Source organism: Rhea americana, unplaced genomic scaffold (genome assembly GCF_003343005.1).
Source record: "Rhea americana isolate MKP2758 unplaced genomic scaffold, rheAme1 scaffold_65, whole genome shotgun sequence".
Classification (NCBI taxonomy): Eukaryota; Metazoa; Chordata; class Aves; order Rheiformes; family Rheidae; genus Rhea; species Rhea americana.
Window position 1 is genome coordinate 257,246 of NW_028186812.1, and position 20,984 is coordinate 278,229.

General features: G+C 35.8%; 1 protein-coding gene across 2 annotated transcripts in view; it reads left to right on the forward strand.

Moving 5' to 3' along the window:
- B3GLCT (beta 3-glucosyltransferase) overlaps positions 1-20,984 on the forward strand; it is a 58,963-nt gene that overhangs the window by 26,044 nt on the left and 11,935 nt on the right. For both annotated transcript variants that reach the window (XM_085320676.1, XM_085320675.1), the window contains exons 5-10: positions 8,096-8,172; positions 10,279-10,390; positions 12,550-12,686; positions 14,445-14,508; positions 19,256-19,387; positions 20,303-20,372. In XM_085320676.1, coding sequence (XP_085176802.1) covers positions 8,096-8,172; positions 10,279-10,390; positions 12,550-12,686; positions 14,445-14,508; positions 19,256-19,387; positions 20,303-20,372 — 592 coding nt within the window. The remainder of the gene's footprint in view (positions 1-8,095; positions 8,173-10,278; positions 10,391-12,549; positions 12,687-14,444; positions 14,509-19,255; positions 19,388-20,302; positions 20,373-20,984) is intronic.

Genomic DNA, 20,984 nt, shown 5'->3' on the forward strand with positions numbered 1-20,984 from the left:
TTTTTTAAGTCAGGGCATTCTTTGATTGAAATGCTTATTCAGGTCTCTACAAAGATGACTTTCTTATTGGAGGTTTGTCAGTTGGTTTTGCTACTGCTGATTTGTGCCTCGGTATTCTCAATTATGGAATACACCTACTATATAATATTTTATCTCACTTGTGATTAGTGGCAAATAACTTTTTTTTCTTCAATACAAATTAATTTTCAATCAAGGATTTTCTTCTGTCGGATAGCAAGCTGTGCTGTTTTCTACTAGTGAGCAATTGTTTATATCCTTAATTTATATGAAATATTAAACTACTCAGCTTTAGTCACTGAAGACAACCAACCAGGTTATCGCTATAGTTGGTGGAAAGAGAAGAGGTTCTCTGGATTACTGTCTAGAGGAACCATTTTATTTTCGAAGGCTGTGGAGGAAACCAATTCATGCAATTAAATTCCAGCAGTTGGGTGGATTGAATATCTTCTTTTCTGACATATGGTAGAATTGCTTCTATTCTTCATTATTTTCTTTCCTGTTGAGTCCATAGTGTTTTCATAGTGCTTAATTTCTTTTTAGGAGTTGCATTTCAAAAAGCAACTGGCAGTTTTTGGAATTGAATATCTGGGTGCTCAACCTCTAAAATGTATCTAAACTCTGATCTTTTGAAGGATAAAGTCTCAGTTCTGAAAATCAAGCTTTCTGAAATGTTTCAGGAAAGATATGTGAAATTGCTATTTGCTTTTGAAAACATATTTCAGACCTGTCTGGAAAGATCATCTTGCAGGACTTCGTAGTTTTGACTGACTTGTGCTTATCTTTTYCTCCAGCTGGTCCCTTGTCCTTTTTCGTTGTTGTTGTTTTAATCATTTGATCTCTGACTGTCTGATCCTGGTTTCTCATGTTCAACAGGGGTACCTCTTCCAAAATCCTTTTGGTAATAACTAGAATTTATTATCAGCAAAATCAGTTTCTAGCCCCTTAGCTCCTTTGTACTTGGAATTGTAACCTTTATAGATACTGTAATGCTAGAAGATGAATGTTATCATCGTCTGTCCATAATAGGCATTAGTAGATTAGAAGAAATTGTAGAAGTTGGATAATTCTAAACTGATGAATGTACTGATTTACTGTGACTAGCTAGACTGCTGCTTTCCCTAGTCAAATACGTGATAACTGTATTGGCGTTAGTCTGCAGAAAAGTGGATCTGTGGGTCACATCTTGGGAAAACTTGGGTCTGCTGAAATCTCTTACTGCTTCTGAAGAATGGTCGCAACTTGCAGAATTAAGATGATCCATGATGACATTGTAGATAGCTCTCATTTCTGTGTTGTTTTGGATAATAGACCAAGTCTGATAATAAGAAAACTTGAATTTGAGGTTGCCCTCCTATGCCTTTGATTATCTAGTTTTTAGCAGATTGTGTGTAATGTCAACATCAACAAAATGTTGTACTTGGTACCTTTAGGGGGTAGAGGCAGGGAGTGGTCTCATGGAAAGACACTCATCTGAAAACAGGATGTTAATGAAGAGAATGCAAAAGGAAAGAAATGTCTGCATCTGGACAAAGACCGTATCTGTGTTTTGTATTGCTTGTATGATCGAGAAGCATGTAGCTGATGCATTAAGTGGATAAATAGAGGAAATGAGTATTACACATTTAAATCTAGCCATTTTGGTAAGTGTTAATTTTCTATTAAAAATGTTGTTCACATATTTTCTAAATTAAGCACTCCTGGAAGATTACAATGTATCTTCATAGAGTGGTTGAGGTTGAAAGGGACCTCTGGAGATCATCTAGTCCAACCCCACTGCTCAAGCAGGGTCGCCTACAGCATGTTGCACAGGATTGCATCCAGGCAGGTTTTGACTATCTCTGGAGAAAGACTCCACAGCCTTTCTGGACAACCTATTCCAGTGCTCTGTCCACCCTCACTATAAAGAAGTTCTTCCTCATATTCAGATGGAACTTCCTGTGGTTCAGTTTTTGCCCGTTGCCTCTTGTCTTGTCACTGGGCACCACTGAGAAGAATCTGAACCATCCTCTTGACACCCTCCCTTCAGACATTTGTAGACATTGATAAAATCCCATCTCAGTCTTCTCCAGGCTAAATAGGCCCAGCTCTTGCAGCCGTTCCTCATAAGAAAGGATTGGTTATGYATTATTTATAACTTGAATTTAATGTACAAATTAGCACCTCTGTTAGAGTGCTATAAAGACATTATGTTGAATTAACTAAGTTGATCGCATTCATACTAATAAACTGAGTAGATTTTTCCAGTCTTCATGAGACTTTTAGACAGAAAATAAAATGCTGGGTGAATATAGGTCTATATCAGCAGTAGTTAATGAAAAGATAGAACCTTATCTTTGACTAAAGGATATATATCTTGTTTCAAATGTGTTCTTGTATATGCTGCCTTACACATATAAAATGAATGCTGTTTCTTTTAAAGTGAAATTGTGATTCATAATTTATGAAAATTAAATTGCTAAAACTTAATCATGAAGTTTATGATTAAATATAATTAAATCAGAAATTTAAGAATTTGAAAGCCTCCTATRTAAGCAGTGGTAAGTGTGAAAAGCTGTAGTAATTTTTGTATTTCTGTCCAGTATATTTCAGTATATCTGAAATCCACTCAATTTTTTTCACTTCTGTTATTAATAAAAGATACATTTTTAGTCTTTTGCTTCATTGGAAGATATGCACAATATATCTATTTGTGTGTGTGTGTGTGTGTGTGTATATATATATATATATATATTCTGTACCTTAAAATGAAGCTGTACGCTCTTGAAGTACAGATGATATCAGTTTAATCAAAGACTGTGATCCTGAGAAATGCTATAGCTGACTTTGCAGAGATGACTTCTTATGTCAGGGCAAAATATATAAATGAAATTGGCAATTCACGTGACTTGAGCACAGGTGCCTYTCTCAGCCTCTTCTACAGCATACAGTGTATACCTCAGAGAACAAAGCCATCTTTCTGAGGTATGTCTTTATTAGTAAAGAATGAATAAGAGAAACTGATCTGAAGTTCTGTTTCCTCCTTTTGGCTGCTGCGTGGGTTCCTGTGTCAGAATTGCTAAGTTCTCACTGAATAGAGCGCCATATTCACTGCTCTCAAGTATAGATGAAGTGATGAACTCCCAGAATTGCAAAATCATCAGAAATTAACTCTTAAAATCAAGAGCTGATGTTTTTRTTTGCATCTCCTACATCCTGCAGGCTTGTGTATTAGTATTTGAAGTACATTTATCAGGCTTCTTGCCTTTTGCCTTCTTGCTTTTCTCTTGTGCTAGGGAGATGACTACAGGAAACTAAATAAAAGAGCTCTCTTTTATGTGTCTGTCAATACATTTGTTGCCTTGCTTTCTGTTTTTCTAGGCATGCTTAGTCTTAACATTTTGAGCTGGCACTTGATATATATCAAGTCACTGAACCACTGTCAGTGAAAGATGCCCCAGACTTCTGGCGAACAGATGAATGTACTAAGGAGTGGAAATACTTAAAACTTTCTGTGAGGCTGAGAATTTTYTCAAATATTACAAGAAAATTGAAGGTTAATGAGCTTATATTAATTCTACAGACTCCATTAAAGAGAGAGAACAGCAGAGGACAGAAGTAAACAGTCCTCCTTTTGTATGCATGACACACATGGTATTTGCAAACCGTCTGATGTTAGAATAGACTTCGTAGATTTTGAAAAGGTAATTTGGTAATAATAAAAGAATCAACAGAACACAAAACATGYTTTATTTGAACAGCTTTTCTAAATATCTTAGAAAAGGAAATCTTAGATCAATTGATAATATAATTATGGTTCACTGTTAATACTTGCGTGAGTAATAGCTGTGTACTGTCACGTGTTTGTCCTCTGTATGATTGCTTTTATTTATCATTCTTGCATAGTGAGCTGTGAAGATAGTGACTTTTTTATGCACACAAGTGATAAACATATGCCGATTTAGTGCAGTATATTGTTTTTGTTCTAGGCTACTGCCTTGTTATACACATATTCCGTAGCATTTATTATAACAGTGCAAATGCTCAAACCTTCTCCTGATTTTTCCACATCTTTTTTTTGTCTTACTACAAAATAGGACTTACTTGGGGATGTTGGTGATCATTAATTCTCAAAAGAAYAGAACAGAGAATAAAGAGAGTGCCAGCAGGTCGAGGGAGGTGATCCTGCCCCTCTGCTCAGCCCTGCTGAGGCCTCATCTCAAGTACTGTGTCCAGTTCTGGGCTCCCCACTACAAGAGACATACGGAGCTACTGGCGAGAGTCCAGCGTAGGACTGCAAAGATGATCAGAGGGCTGGAGCACCTGCCCTATGAGGAACAGCTGTGAGAGCTGGGCCTCTTCAGCCTGGGGAAGAGAAGACTGAGGGGGGATCTTATCAATGTGTACAAATACCTGAAGGGAGGGTGTCAAGGGGACGAGGCCAAACTCTTTTCAGTTGTCCCGTGTGACAGGACAAGAGGCAATGGGCAGAAACTGAAGCACAGGAAGTTCTGCCTGAATATGAGGGGGAATTTCTTCCCTGTGAGAGTGACGGAGCACTGGCACAGGTTGCCCAGAGAGGYTGTGGCATCWCCTTSTCTGGAGATCTTCAAGTCCCGCCTGGATGCAACCCTGTCTGCCATGCTCTAGGTGACCCTGCYGAGCGGGGAGGTTGGRCTAGATGATCTCCAGAGGTCCCTTCCAACCTTCCTGATTCTATGATTTTGCCTGTAGAGTCTTATTTTTCTAAATAATTTATTAATCAGAATTGACACATTTTTAGAGATGACTAAAAGGAGAGGAATATGTAAGATACGTATTCTTGTTAGAGAGATTTGGAGAGAGATGAGAATTGACTTACAAGAAATGCCACAGATAGGCATACCTCGCAAAGATATAACATTRGTTCAAGAAAGAGTTCTTTTTCTGAGTCATTATTTCTTTGACCTTCAAAAAGGAAAGACTTTTGGTTAAGAGCAGATTATGGAGTATATGGTATAGCTACTTAAAATGAATTAATTTACTTCATGTGTTTTACATGTATAGGTATTGCTTGTATCTAAAATGAATATATCAGCCTTTATAGTAATATAAACTCTAAATACATAGTTACGAATTTCTTTGTTTCTGCTCTATGTGAAATATGTGACCACATAGAAATACCATTTTAACTTTGGGGTTGTATGCTTGTAAAGACAGATAGYCGTCTTTTTACCTTCCTATCTGCAACCCTGTTAGAGAACACATTTTTATGTTTTTTTTCCCCCATAGAATGTAGTTATATTATAGTGAAATACCATACTTTGATCATGCTATTACTAAGATTTGCCACTTCCACTAAAAAGCTCTGGACTATTTTGGTTTGCATCTAATTGCAATAAATTGTAACTGTAGCCAGAAATGAATTTCTTAAATTGGCTCGAACTAGAACCATAAATCAGAGCAACTGATAGTGAAGAGGCATCCTGTTCCAAATCAGAGTTTTGGCATAGTTTCTTTTTAATTTGTCATTCACAGTAATATAACATTAAAAAAAAAAAAAGTTGATCATTATTTTTKAATACAGTTATCTCACTCCAGAGAGACAAGGTTATTCTTTAGTGTGATGGAAGTATTTTCTTTAGTATATGAAGTCTGGAGTTTGTATGTATTTCTAGTTGCTGTGCTTAGCTGCCCTTAAAAAAGAAGTTAAATTAGTCTTAGTGGAGTCAGAAGGAAGTGTGGACTCTATATTTACAGAAGAAATTGTGTTTAAATGCTATTTTTTTATTAATGTGATCTCATATTCATTAGAATCATTGATCAAGTAGAAATGTTTGGCTTATGCATGCTAAGAGTAGAAAAGAATTGTGATTTTGAAAGACCATGAGGGTTGGGAACATTGTTTTTCTTGGGAGATGTGTAATCTAGTAGCCGATAGAGGGAGGCTGCTGCAGCTCCTTGTTCCCCACTGTCTAGCCCAAAGTGAGGTTGAGCAGGTATTGCCAAAAGGCACACTTACGCACATATGCACAATGCATGTATATATGTACATGACTGACAATACAGATCAACACACACACAAACCACAGCACTCACACAAGCGCATACAGCACCAGTGGTCTCATCTTGTTTCCCCTCTCTGCCTGTTCAAGATGAAAGCCCATTTGTGGAAGAAGTGTATTTATTATATACATATGTACAATATTGAGGCCCACAGTAGCTGGCCTTAGATGCTTGGTTTATGCAGTAGGTGTCTCTGGATCCCCTAGTCTCTGTGGTTGCTGCCACTCAGGCATGCAAGGCCTGCAGCTCCACTTCAGTTGCTGGTCCTCAGACCTCCTTGTGTAYACCTGCATGCACACACACCATGGATCCTTCCAGTAGCTGGTTTTAGATGCTCAGGCTATCCAGTTGCTGGCCCCTAGATCCTCCGGCTTCCCAGTTAGCCCATGCGCAGGTACACATGTGCAAATGAGACTTGTAACCTTAGCAGTAGCAAATCCTTGGACCCCCGAGTGTCTCCAGTAGCAGACTGGGACCTTCTGATCCTTCCAGTTGCCAAATGTCAGATCCCTTAGTCTCTGCAGTGTTCAGCCCAGACTTATGGCCATTCTGATCCCTGGCTCCCAAGGCTCTGTTCTCCTGCTCATGGATAGTCCAGCCTGATGATCACTAGCAATCACATACACTGACATATGCCCCACACAACACGTGCACGTGCATAGCTGCTCTCTCCGGCTGCTAGCACTGCAGCCACATGGGCCCCATGATTTGTGGTCCTGCTCAAGTGCTGGCACTTAGATCTTCAAACAAACATACACAGAGCCCCCTCATCCAAGAAAAAAGGTAGAAATGGAGTTTAATGAGAGGAGAGGAGAGACTGCAGTGACGAGGTGCAGAGCATGTCCAGACAAATGTACTGCCCAACAGTACAAGCAACCTTTTATCACCTCTTCTCCATGCTTACCTATGCTGATTCCTCTCCAACCCACCTTGGTGCATTTCCTTCCCTGCCTTTGGTTCTTCCACTAAACATCCTACATTAAGTCTTGCACAATCCCCAAATGCTCTTCTGCTGAATCCCATAATGAGTCCCATACCCTGGTAGGCAGCAACCCTCCTCAGTCTGTAAGGTGATAGGGGAGGCTCTCCTCTGGCAGCATGATTAGGATCACAACTACTTCCCACGTGTCCAAATCTTTTGGTTTAGGTCATTGCACTACTAAGAAAGCRTAAGTCTTTGCTGAAAGCTAAAGTAAATATAGAAAGTGTGCTTTTATAGATAATTCATACTTATTTTCAATGTACTACATTGTAGTATGCACTCGCTCTTTCTCTATATACACACACAGAGTATATATATAGAATTATATAAAGTTTGTACACACACAGATACATATATATATTTATAAACTAAAGAAAAAATTACATGATTTGAGTTTTCAGAAAGCTGTGTTTAAAGGGTGATTTCTTGGGTACTTCCTCCATAATGATCAGTTGCATGCTAGACATCTTGGTCTGTCATATCAAAGAGGTTTCAAGAGAAAAAGGAGCAAAGAAGTCTATAGAAAAGAATTGCTTCGTAGGAAGCTGCTTTGTTTTTCAGTAAGCAAAAATGTGAACTATTTCTCTTAATTTTTACTTAAACCTGTGACTTTTTGTCATGATGTTAGTGTGACAGGTCAGACTTGGACTTAGCAAAGTAATGAGTTTTAGAACCCTTACATAACCTCTGTGTAATGTGATTGTCACAGCTGCTTTGTAGAAGATACTACATTATTTACAAGGCTTTCTTTGAAATAATGAGGTTTTATGATCTGATAAGAATGTGAAATGTATCTTAAATGACATGGGACCTATACTGGATGCTTCACTAAAAATATGTTAGCTTTATGTCTGAACWATAATTTAGAAACCATGAGTTGGAAGAAACACTTTCCTTAAGTTGTAGGTCGCCTCGATTTGTAACGTCCTAAATCTGTTTTGCAGGGCTATTTGCCAGTGAAAACACTGAAGAGTCTTTCCAGAGTAATTTTGTTTTTAAACTAGTTGGTGCTTGAGAAAGAAAATATGTATTTTAGTCATGTTTAATTTGAATATTTTTATTTTCTTAAAGGAATTACCTACGGTTCTGCTTATTCATCAGATGGACAGACATGAAGGTGCATGGACCATATTGCCATTAATGAGAGAGTAAGTGTGCTGAATACCAGTTGTTTTCATCATTTTGTGTAACCCAGAAGGTAAATATGAATTACTTGAACTTTTTTTCAGAAGCAAACATTTTTGGATGGGAGTTGCAACTTTTATCTTTTCACTTTCTACTCTTTTTGAGTTTTCCAAAGCAATTTTCTGTTAAATTTCATTAAATCAGAGAAAGCTATCTTAAATATTAGAAGAACTAAAGAAGAAATAGTATAACATGTACCTCCTTTACATAGTTSTGTGTTTTAAAGTTATTAGAAAAGTAAACTAGAGAAAAGAAATAGCATTTATATTTTTTTCCAGTTGCTCACACTCTAAAGTTTTGATGAATTTTGATTCTTCAGTTTACTTGGTTGAATAAAGTTGATAATCTTTACTAGATAATGAAAACTGGAGTTTTTATCATATTATTTACAGTATTCCTACGAGGTAGTCCTCCTCCATATTGAAGAGGTATAGGTTTCAACATCTTTTTGTAAGCTTGTTTGGCCAGTTTCCATCTCATTATGCTCTGGTAATACAGCAAATTTCAGATGTCTTGTCTTAGCTTATGCAGATGGTTCCAAGGGAGACTTGCTGCATTTACGTCATACTGTATTACAAACCATCAAGAAACAAAAATTCCCATTTCAGGAAGTTGTAAAGCTCCTTGGTACTGAAGGCTGTCCTTTGCCTAAAACTTGCATTTGAAATTAATGACAAGAGGCTCTGCAGCTTCTTGAGGCTTAGTTTAGTTAATATTATTTTTCCTCTGATGTAAACAGAGTTACTCAAAAGGATTCTTTTGTTTTGATTTGGATTTTTTGTACCAGACCAGTCACAGGAGAGGATCTTCATACTCTTTTGTTCTACTTTCTGTGTGAACAGAAACATGAAAATGATGCTTGTGTAGTACCTATCCATAAAATGTATATATATAAGTTGCAAAAAAAAAAAACCCAAAATGAGAATAAAAGTAAATTGAAAAACTGGAAGATCAGAATCATCTTTGTTTTTCTTTTTTAGCCCCTTTTTCAATGACTGAATGGCTACTCTTCTGAATTAACTTGTGTCTCAATGATAAGGATTAACAGAAAGAGCTCTTGCAAGATAGCAAAACTCAGAAGCAAAAATATAGATGCTAGTTCATTTCACAAAGCAAAAGAAATTTCTTCAGTAATCAGAAATAGAATCTCAATGGTTTTCCAACTTGAAGAGAATTCTGAAATAACCAGTTCCTTGTGTCTCCTGATTTGTTCACCATTTTTGGCAAAAGAGCAGAATGAAAACATAGAGCAGATTAAAAATAACTGTTGTGAGGCTTGTACTATTTAGAGTTTTTTTTCCAGTGGACAGAAGAGGAAGAAGAGAGTGAGATTAAGTGATTAGCCAGTTCTGCAGTGGTAGATGTTACCAGGAATTGTGATGCAAGTTACAGTCATATGAAAACTGTTTTCAGTAGAATGGCTTTCCTCAGTTCTTTAGGTATCACCAGTTTTAAGACGGTCTGTACACTTAGGACAGTTCTTGATTTTTATTTCTTGGGCACAGATTAACTTGGAGAGAATGTTTATTTTTTGAAGACTTCTATCAAGTGTAATGTTAAGATCTCCATCATTGTATTGAGGTTGACAATGAATGAAAGTTTTCATGAAGTTTTTAGATTTGGTTCAAGGATGTGGTTAGTGTGAAACAGTTGTAATAAAACCTATCATTGGGCAGTTTCAGGATTATTGCAATGAGTGTTAATGTACAACAGTGAGGCTCTATGGAAGAAGGTTAAGGTACAGAGGGGAAGGTAACTTAAACTGCTGTCTATAATTTCTGCTTTTATAGGTGCCTATTTCTATAGTACTTATGTATTTCTGAGCTGATATTTTTATGTATCTATATTCCTTTCTTTCTGGGATAACTAATTCTATATAATTAGGTAGGAATGTAGGCAGTATCTCCATCTGTTTGCTGTAGTGCTCTGATATGTAATTCTCAGCAGAAAAAGTTTTTGTTTGTCTGTGAATTTCCAAGTGCTTATATTTGGGGGAGTGGAGGCTGAATCTGTGATTCTGTTCAAAAGCCAGTTTTGTAGTAAAATATTAATTTCTTTTTTTTTTTTAGCTTCTCTGTTACCTATGGTAGGAACTCCTCATGGATTTTCTTCTGTGAAGAAGATACAAGAATACAAGTTGTAAAGCTTCTGGAAACACTTCGAAGATTTGACAAGTCTAAGGTGAAATAAAAATTTAGATATTTAATTCGCTTTAGCATGTGCTTAATTTTTTTGATGTGGGGATGAAACATGGGCTCATTTAAGATCCTTTTTAACTACAGAACTATAAATACAGAACTTTGGAATTCTTAATTATGGAACAATTTCTGTTGTCCAGAATTTTGTGTTACAACATTGCCTGTATGGTTCAGCCATCAGCTTTTGGAAAGAAATATTCAAACAGCATAAAATAGGGGGATATAGTCCTGATGTGAAGCTGGGAGTGAGCAAGGTAATGAACACGAAGCAGTAAAATGCCATGTATAACTGTTGAAGAGCTATTAAAACTGAATAAAAAGATCTCTTCTTGTGGATCTCCTGAAAATGCTGTAGCGGCAGTAAAAGGATGTATATAGTCTGCTCTGTGTCTTTTTCCTGTCCACCATGAGTTCTTATTACCGTCAGGCAGGATGATTCATTAGCTCTCTCCTAATAGAGGAGAGCATTTATTGCATTCTGTTTCTGAACTGTCTTGGTAGTAAGAAAGAAGTAAAATCTTTACCTCCTGGAAAAGCAAGACCACCAAAAAACTTACACAACGAAAACCAGTCACCAAAAGATAAGGTAAACTTGTCAATGCAGATGATAAGCTGTTAATATTTAGAATTCTAAATGTTCTGAAGACACTCAGCCTGACATCTTTCATTACCTGGACTAAAAGAAGCTAAAATCTCCTGTCAAGAATGTGCTTCTCCTCTTTATTGTTACCTTGATCAAGTATCGAACCCTACTTTTGATCTCAGTTTAGCATATTGACTTCTTTTGCAGGCACTTGCCTTGTCATGTTTCCACACAATTCTTTTCTAAAATGATAACTAGAGTAATTTAGAGATCTTATTTTTTAAAAATACTGTCTTCAAGATGGACTACTAAATATTTTCAGGCCTTTGGAAGATACAATCATTTCTGTTTCAGAAGCACGTACTTCAAATTGATGTCCTGAGAATTCATAGAAATTTTTGTTTTGGATGCTGTCTACATGTCAGTTTTATTTCCTCCTTTGCAGTACATGTAAATCCTACAGTAATAACAAATTATGTTCCAGCCTGCATTGAAAGGGAAATAAAATGTTTTACTTTTATATAGAGTAATGATCATCTTAATATAACAGTGCACAACCAATTCCTTGTATAAGGTAATAGTCCATCAGTTATATAATTTAAGATGTTGAGTTAGACAAGAATGAACTCACTTGTAATTAATTTCATCATGTCAGCAGTCTGCATGATAAGAAGCTGTCACACATTAATCACAATAAAATATGTACAAGGAGCATATAAATAGCTGGTGAATCTGCTGCTGAATGTGTAAATTGTTTGTTTACGGTATGGCAAGTGCATGAGCTGTGTTAATGCCATGAAGGTATTTTTCATTGTTGCTGAGAGCTGCCCCCTGAAAGGAGGGGAAGAGTCAAATATGGCCAGAAGTGTGAAGGAAGAGAGCAGAAGCCCAACAATTAATATTTTTAAAAAGACCTGGAAAATGGAGACTGTTCTAAACATTACAAGAGATGTAGCAGTGTTTGGTCTGAATGTGTCTGTAATGAATGGGACTATTTTGTGAGAAAAAATTACCACAATTTTGAATCTGGTTTAATGGTGGGCTCAGAAACTATTAGAAAAGAAAAAGAAAAAGCACAGTCTTCAGAATGACTGTCATAGTGCAAAGTGCAACTCCAATCCTGACATATTTAATACGACCATTAAGGTGATTCAGAGGATCAAGTTATTTAAAATGTGTTTGCTTTTCAGATTCCATAGTGGAAAATAACTGTAGGTTAAACAGATGGAAATCCAAGACAGATTCAAACCCTAAACGTGCAGTACTTTTGAGTGCTCTGTCTAATCAGTAGCCAATAATCTCTGATTTATTCAGTGCTCTTTGCACCAGTGAAGTGCAGGGCTAATGATGGAGTCTGAAGATACAACATACATCTGAACATTTAGAGAACTGCCTTTTGTTTCATTTCTTATCAAGCAAAATTTTTACCTGTCTTATTTGGAATATTATGCTTCCCTTATTCTTGTTTTCAGGTTTGCTTTATTTAGCATGAATGAAATCGTCATCTTCACTAAGAGGATGCTATAGATGAATAAAATTGCTTTCTATGTTTTTTACAGGAGTGGTTTTTAGGTAAAGCATTGTATGATGAAGAATCTACGATAATTCACCACTATGCCTTTGCTGAAAATCCTACAGTCTTTAAATTTCCAGATTTTGCAGCTGGTTGGGCACTTAGCATTCCACTTGTTAACAAGTAAGAGTTGAATTTTTAATCACTTAATTGTTTATTGAGAGTAATTAAGAGTGCTGAATGTGTATCTTTTTTTCCCGATGCTAATCAGTATTGTTTTAATGATTTATGATTTTTTAGGGATTACTGTTTTCCTTAAAAGTTGAAAGTACGCCTGCAGTGCAGCTGAATATTTTAGTACCACTCATGTAGATACGCAGTCAAATTGTAGTTTTGACTGATCTTTGAACAGCAATTGTAGCTTGCTCTGGCACACAACTTGGTGTGTACTCCATCAGTGCAGGCTGATCACTCAATTATTTTATTTGACTTCATAGATGGGTTTTGTACACTAAGCTCTTGCTCGTGCTGCGTTTATATTATCATGCTGAGGCCTTTGGTTTGAGGATCTAAGGTGTGTGGCAAGACATTCAAATACTGCGCAAATACTTACTAATTTGCAGCTACCTCTGAGTATGTCTACATAGATTTATACTCGCACTATAAATTTACCCTGAAAAAACTTTTTATTGACAAAATTCTGTTTCCTCCTTATGACACATATTCAATCATAATTACCATAAATAAGCACTTAAGAATTTTTTAATACACATACACAGAAATATATTTCCGTATATAATTCTRTATCGTTGCTGTACCCTTTAGGTACGATTTATTTTTATTAGCTCTGCATATCTAGAAGTTAACATCATGTTAACTAGTTGTTGATACTCTTTGTGATTTTAAAAAAGTAATTTCCTCCAGGAAGGAGGAATACTAGGCAGCAGATTTATTCCTGGATCTTAGGATGACTGCATTGCCCTTTGTAAGTGCTCATCCTATAGAGAGAACAGAGATATGTAGCTCAGATTAGATGCTTAGTTTTTAGATGAAATTTGAAAAGTTCATAGACTTCAGAAGTTAAATGCATCTTGTTGTAGCAATAATTGGTATTTTCATAAATTGAAGGTGCCTAAATATTGTGCTTTGGAATACACAAAAAGAGAATGTTGTCCGAAGTTTGAGGTGCTGATCAGTATGCAGCTTCAAACACACGGCTGCCTTTAATCTATTGAAAATGTTATGCCAGACTGTTGATCCACTCTAGATGAGAACTTTCTTCTTGGGCAGGWAGAATGTGTTGAAATGTGTGCTGAAAATGAATATTATCATCATCACACTGTGCTCAGATGCAAGAAAATTTGATATGAAAAAAATGCAAGTTGCTTTTTGGGGCGATAAATACGGAAGTGAGTTTTTTGAAGATGATTGTCAAAAATATAATCATGCTTATTGCATACTGCTAGTGATTTATTTTGTAATATGGTAGGAGCATGGCATTAGAAGACACTCRAAGTATTTTTAAATATTTTTTAAATGTGCAAGAAAATATATCAGATACATTTTTGTAAATTATCTATAGGTAGCTCTTTATCTAGAGTACCATTTCCATAAACCTTTGTGCCAGTTGTCTACTGTTGGTCGGTGTTTCTCTGATTGCTATGCAGCCTACCTATGAAATGTTTTTGGAAAATACTTTTGGTTTTGTTGATCAGCTACAGATTTCTTATCATGGCCACAAAAGCTGTGGTTAAGAATTGCTGATTTTAGAAACTGTTAGGAAATTTTTGTATAATTCATAGATGTAAGAATTTCAAGTTTATTCAATTATMTAAATTATATATATATAAAAATTATATATAAAAAGGGTCAGTTGATGCCAATCTTACGTTTCCCTTGTTCATGCTTTTTGAAGAAAGTTTCATCGTCTTTATTGTGTAGGCTTGCGAACAAGTTGAAAAGTGAACCACTCAAGTCAGACTTCACAATAGATTTAAAACATGAGGTAAGCAGTGGGTTATTCCTGTGATGTGAGTAAGAAGAATTCTCTCAAAACTGTATACTTGAATCTTCATAAAGAAGAAATAACAATGCTTTTAGGTGTTAAAAATTTTGAATACAGTGTTGTGTTTAATTTCTTTACCTTCCTTTAGAATATTTTAACYTGTGGTGCTTCAAAATTATGCCATAAGCATAGAACAATTCATGAAGAAAATTACATTTGTATTAACATTACATGATTGTATACAGTGAGGTACCTTCTAAGGCTTGTTCTATAGAGAGGGAAAGAGCTTCCAGCTCATGAAGTTTAAACTGACATGAATGGTATCTCAAATACTAGACAGCCACACTCATATTTTAAGTTAATGTATAAGAGCTAGACATGATGGGTTTGAGGAACTTAACTGTTGTGACTGTTGTGTCAGTGTGAACAATTAATACTGCAACTTGTATGATGAAGTTTGGATTTTTATTTATTTATTTATTTATTGCCACTGGTTTGCAGCAGTTCCAAAAGGCAGCTACTGGATGTTTCAGAGAATAAGGGAGTTGATTTAAAGAAACTTTTAAAAAAAGGAGTGGGGATCTGAAGCAAGTCCAGTGCTACCCTTTCTGAAACATATTTTTTTCTGCCTCCAAATGCTCATGCAACCTAGGGTTTTGTAGTGTCACCAAAATGAACATCAGAACTAGAGGGAAGGGGAGGATGAGCCTGGGGTAGGCTATTAGATTTTGGCCTGAAATTATGAATGATTTTGATTTTATTTCATTTTTTAAAAACTCTTAAAATTCAGCTATAAATTCTGGTTCTGACCCATATTAAAAACCTTACTTAAATATTCCAGATCCTTATTCTTTAATGATTACAAACTTTCTCATTTCACATAAATTTATAGTGTGCTTATAGTATATAATCAGTAGTCTATTTAARTGCATTTGTCTTTGTGCCAACAGTATTCTTTCACTTAGTTTTCCCTCCTCACCTGAGGTATTTCTAGAAGGCAATTGGATCCATCAGCCTTCATTTTGCTCCATGAAACAAGCCAGCAAGCTGTTTTACTTTCCCGTTGTTCATTTTTCTAAATGCAAGACCTTGTACTTCACACTATTTATCATCTTGTGTTATCTCGAAGTCATTCATATATTTCCAGTATTCCAGTCTACCTCAGTGCTGACAAAACCTCTAAATGTAGTGTCATCAAAAAATGTCATTAGCAGGCTCTTAATTTGTGTGCTGTGTTGATTAATGAAGACCAATTGATCACTTGACTGGCAAAAAAAGACTTCTATCCTCCTTCATATTCTGTTAGCAATTCCTTGCCTATGTTCCATTTCAAATTCATTACTGTTGCTAACTTACTTCAAGCCCTGCAGTTATTCTCTCTACACAATCTATTGTCATCTCTCCCTGGAGACAGTACCATTCTCCCTCATTTGTTTTATAAGTCATTATCTCCTCTTTCTTCAGTCTTTTTTTATCTTGCTACACCCTTTTTGCATGAGTCGTGAATGACAACAAATCAAAGGATATAATCTGAGATCTTTAATGGCAGTGTGTAATGTTTAAATTTATAAAAGATGATAAATGTCTTAAGAAATATCTTGGGTTGACAGAGCCCTAATAACATGTGCCTCTAGTCCTTGGTATTYTACTGTGCTCTATCATTTTTTTTCGTACTGCTTTTCAAATCCCTAATTCTTACATCCCTCATGTTTATATGACCTTCCATCTGGAAGACCAAGCTTACAAATATGATAAAAAGTTTTTGCCATACTGATTTTCATTTGTAGATTTTCTTCTAGAATTTTTAAAATATAAGTAATACATCATATTCTCTTCACACTGATGGTTACTCAAAACTAGAAGTAGATAATTGATTTTTTGTTTACCTATTGTTAGATATGAACAAAAAACTAATGTATTTTATGTCTTTTTATTGTCAAGCTATTCCTGTTATCTTAGGAACTGTCTATCCTCTTGTTCTACAGCCACCAAAATGGCACTATTAGTGTGAGGCTGCCGTATTTCAGAACTATACTGAGGGTTTCTGTTGAAGGTGTGATTATTCTATGAGAAATCTGCTTTCTTAGCATATGATGAACTTTCAGAAACAATAATGAATTATTCATGTTAAGTTACAGTTAAATAGTCTTTGTGAAGCATGAGCGTTGCTTTTTTGTTGATTCATGTGTTAGATRTTCATTCTGAGTAACTGAGTTTTGAGATAATACGATCTTAAAATCTGCTAGAAGCTCTTTATAAAATCACATCCTTTGCTGTTATGTAGCCTTCTAATCAAGGCAGGGTCAAGAGCAGTTTACATGCCATAAGGTGAATATGACAATAAGGTAAAAACTTTGGGAATGTATGTATGCTTACTGTCTACTCCTTACCACTTGCAAGTGTCTATAACATCTCATTTCCATATTCCCCTCTGCTCCAAGCACTGTGAATGATGTTAGGGTTGATTGCCATTCATGTGCTTCTGCATTTGCTTCTGTATGGAGTGTTCTTCCCCATTAGTTCTTTGAACTCACCTGTAAAGCTAAGATCATTTGTGTCTTCAGAAGCACTGCTAAAACAACAAAGAAACAGACCACCACTTACCAATGGCAAGGCTAAGAGAAGTTAGAATTTATTTGCAAACTACAAAACYCATCGTGGTATAGCAGGAACCTGCAGCTGAGTTGCAAATAGCTAAGAACACCACTATCAACTCAGCAGTAGTAATACCATGTTTGCATGCACAGCTCCCAGTCATCTGTGTTCCCCCTCAATTACAAGAAAAATACAGTAATTTAAACTGTTTTCAGTGCAATTAAACTAAATATGTTCTACTTTGCAATTGAGGTGGGCTAAAAGTGCCTGTGTAATTTTGAYAGTTCAGTTACAACCAGCAGCTTGTTAAAAAATGCCATCAGCTGGTTGTATTCTATTATGTGACTGTATGGTAGCTCTTTGACATCTAAAATCTACCAAAGCTATGAGCTTAAGTTTCAGGAAAATGATTCTATTCTCAGGCCTACCTCCCAGCCCTGACAGTGCCTGAAATAAACGGGCATCTGTTGCGTTCCCATTAGGTCCCAGAAATGGCTCTGTGTAGGTTGTTGAGGTTTTTGATGAGGTTGATATGAATGAGATGGGCAAGCAGGTACTAATCTCTAGCTTAATCTGTAAATGGTTTGGCTTCCCAGCTATGTCCAGACAATACATAATGCACTTAGTTTGCACCAAGTATTTTCTGAACTCTGGGGGGATCGGGGGAGGAAATATCTTGCTCTTTTAATAATAGCTTAGTGAAAACCTACTCTCTACAAAGGGTATGATCTGCATTCTGGCCCTTACATAATCTGAAGAGGTTTGAACCTGCCAGTTCCTACTCCCAAGTAGGCATAAAGCAGTGAAAAAGAAACTTCTTTTTTCATTGTCTTTAGTGTGTGCTGGTTCAAGTTCCATTTTCAGCGGAGTATTTGTTTTCCATGGAAGAGTCATTGATAATATGTAAAAGTAGCACTGGAAACAACAACTAGAACCCAAGATAGATTTTCCTCCCTTGGAGGACACCCCTGTCCCCTGTGCTCTAGAGTCAGGCTCCTCTTTGCCATACTATCTTGTTGGTTCCATGAATCTTAATTTTTACAGAATAACTCAGCTTCATGAGAAAGAATGGAGAGCCCCTGTGCCGTAGGATCTGGTTTGTTGGTTTGGGCACCCTTTTGAAAAGTAGAAGCTGTAACTTCTGAGTTAACAGAAGCAAGCCTCAAATACATATCTGCATCTTGAGCATWTACTCAAACAGTTTTCATAGAAAAGGAAAGTGCTTTCACATCTTTGAAGTATGTGAAGTATGTGAAAAGAGACTGAGGATTCAGAATCCAAAGTGCAGCTGGGAAATCCTGAATCCACCACATACTTACTGAGACAGTCTTTTCTTCCTTTTAAATTTTTAAGAACTTAATTTTGTTTTTTTAAGTGCCTGAACAATTTTGTATGAAATGAGGTTTATTTCTTAACTAGTCTGAGGTAGGTAGCCGACACAGAYGATTCTTAACTAAAAACAGTCTGGCCAATAAGCAATAACAAAGGCCTGTAACGGAAACGTTGGGCAAGTCGTGTTACTGATCTGTAGTGAAATATAAATTGAAATATTATTAATTTTATTATGAATTAAGTAAAGGTAAATATAAAGGTTCTTTTTTTGTTGTCTTTTGACATCACTGKTTTGCTTCTTCCCTTTTCCCTGTAAATATTTGCTGGGGTTTTTTAAGATTTAAAATGGACAAGAATCTCCAATGTTATCCATCAGTCTGTTTCACAACTTCTGAGTTTCTTTATTGATTTTAAATGATTTAAAATTGTCACCAGAGAGTGGGTCTGCCACCTAGGAAGAAATAGCAATAGCTATTCCAAATTATCAAAATATTTTTGAAGAGCAACAAAATAAGGATTTTATTTTAATTAAAAAAAGATGCCAATACTCATTTCATCCCTTCTTCTACAAATGAAGAGTTGTTTTCACATGCTTAAATATATGAAACCAATTTTAATCCTTTAATTAGATTTTGGCTCTAGAAATGTGGAGGAGTAAGGTATGCAGCAAGCTAATCAACTAAGGCACAAATCCTCTACAGCATCCTGTATTTTTAAATATTTCCTATTAAGTTTATCCTGTAATATGATGATTCCTGTGCTTGCCATGGGAATTTTTATCCAATTACTCTACTCATTGATRTGTTTTTCATTTTGATAGATCGCACTATATATTTGGCAGAAAGGAGAGGGACCACATCTTACTCCAGTGCCTGAGTTCTGTACAAATGATGTGAACACATATACAGTTAATCATTGTGCAACAACATTCAGTAGTTTTCTGCCACTTTGTGTAAGTACCATATTTTAAGTACCACTTGCTTAGTAAAGGTAAAACTCTTACTAAAATGCATAATACTTGACTTAAAAARCCCTCAGAGCTTAAGAAAATGTTTTTCAACAAACTCAAAAAAATTATTTCTGGTGGTGTTTTCCTTTGTTTTGCTTTCAACCCTCTGTGGTACATAGTATTTGCTGGCAAACAACTACCATGTATGATTTTACCACAAAGTTTGAGCAGTCCATGATCTTTGAAGTATTTCTCCTTATTATTCTGGTATATATAATTTTGTTCTAGAGATGGGGATCTAAAATTTGATGCATCTAAAGATAAAATGGATTATAACATTTAAGTGCATTAAAGTACAACCCATATCTCTATCTCTAAGTGAATACCTTTAAGGTGCCACAAGTAACAGTTACTTGGGGCCAAAAAATGACTGCCATGTTTAGAGAAAAACAAAATTCTAGGTGTCAAAAAAGAAAATAAACACAATTTCAGTAGAGTTGAGGAAGCTTGCAGGTTTCTAGTATGTAACCCAGTGTGATACAGTTCACCAGGTTCTCATAGTGATTATTTTAATTACAAAGAAGTTAAGAAAATGTTTTTTTCAGGTAAATCATTCTTAATACAAGTTCTACTGCCCTTTTTTTTCCTAATGATATAGGTTTTAGTTCAAGTTAGAATCCTACATCAGTGGAAAAGGTATTTCGGTAATGTTATTTCAGGAATTTGAAACCACTAGTGACACACTTTCAAGGGACAAAAATATACTTTCTACTGTATTACTGAATACAGTATTCTACTTGATAAGCTATACACTGAAAAATATTTTTTGTTTTATTATAGGTATGGCCATATATATCCAATAAAGTGTTAGAGATAGAGCCTGCAATTACAAACTTAATTTTTGTTCTGTTCCTGTAGGGAGAGCCAGTGAAAAAGGAAGATGTATTTGTTGCTGTAAAAACATGTCAGAAATTCCATGGAGATAGAAGTAAGTTCTTGATTATTCAAGAAAGTATCTCTATACAATATAGTGTAGGAAATTAGTATTTTTTAAAAAAAGCAAGCTGATGCATTATTTGGCCATGTAGCTCTTGGAAATAAATATTTGCAAAATCCACTGGGAAGGATGAAAGCTTCAGAATTCTAACAGCGTTATTCTTTAGGTAGATTTTTTTCTTTTTCTTCTTTCTTTTTTTTTTTTTTTTTTTTTTTTATTTATTTCAAAGTTGTTTGGGAGTGTTTGAAATGCTCGAGACAAAATGTTATGGTGAAGTTGATGTTTCATCATTAGTGACTGGTTGGCAAAAAACTATTGAAACTGAATGCCTGAGTTAAAAATATGCCTAGAGTTAGCTTAGCTTACACTCATCTAAATTGGAGCTGTTGTCTTAATATCCTTCACTGTATGCCCCGGRTGTGTGATTGAGTCCCATTCCTTGTACTAGCAATGAAACTTGTGCAGCTGTAGGGTGAGCTGGTTCAGAAATTTGAGCAGACTGAAAGCTATCTTTCCTCCTCCTTCCTTTTGTTCTGCCCTTCTCCCCATAAAAGAAGTGAGTAGTTTAAGCCGTGGTGTTTCTTTTATAAAGTGTCACCCTAT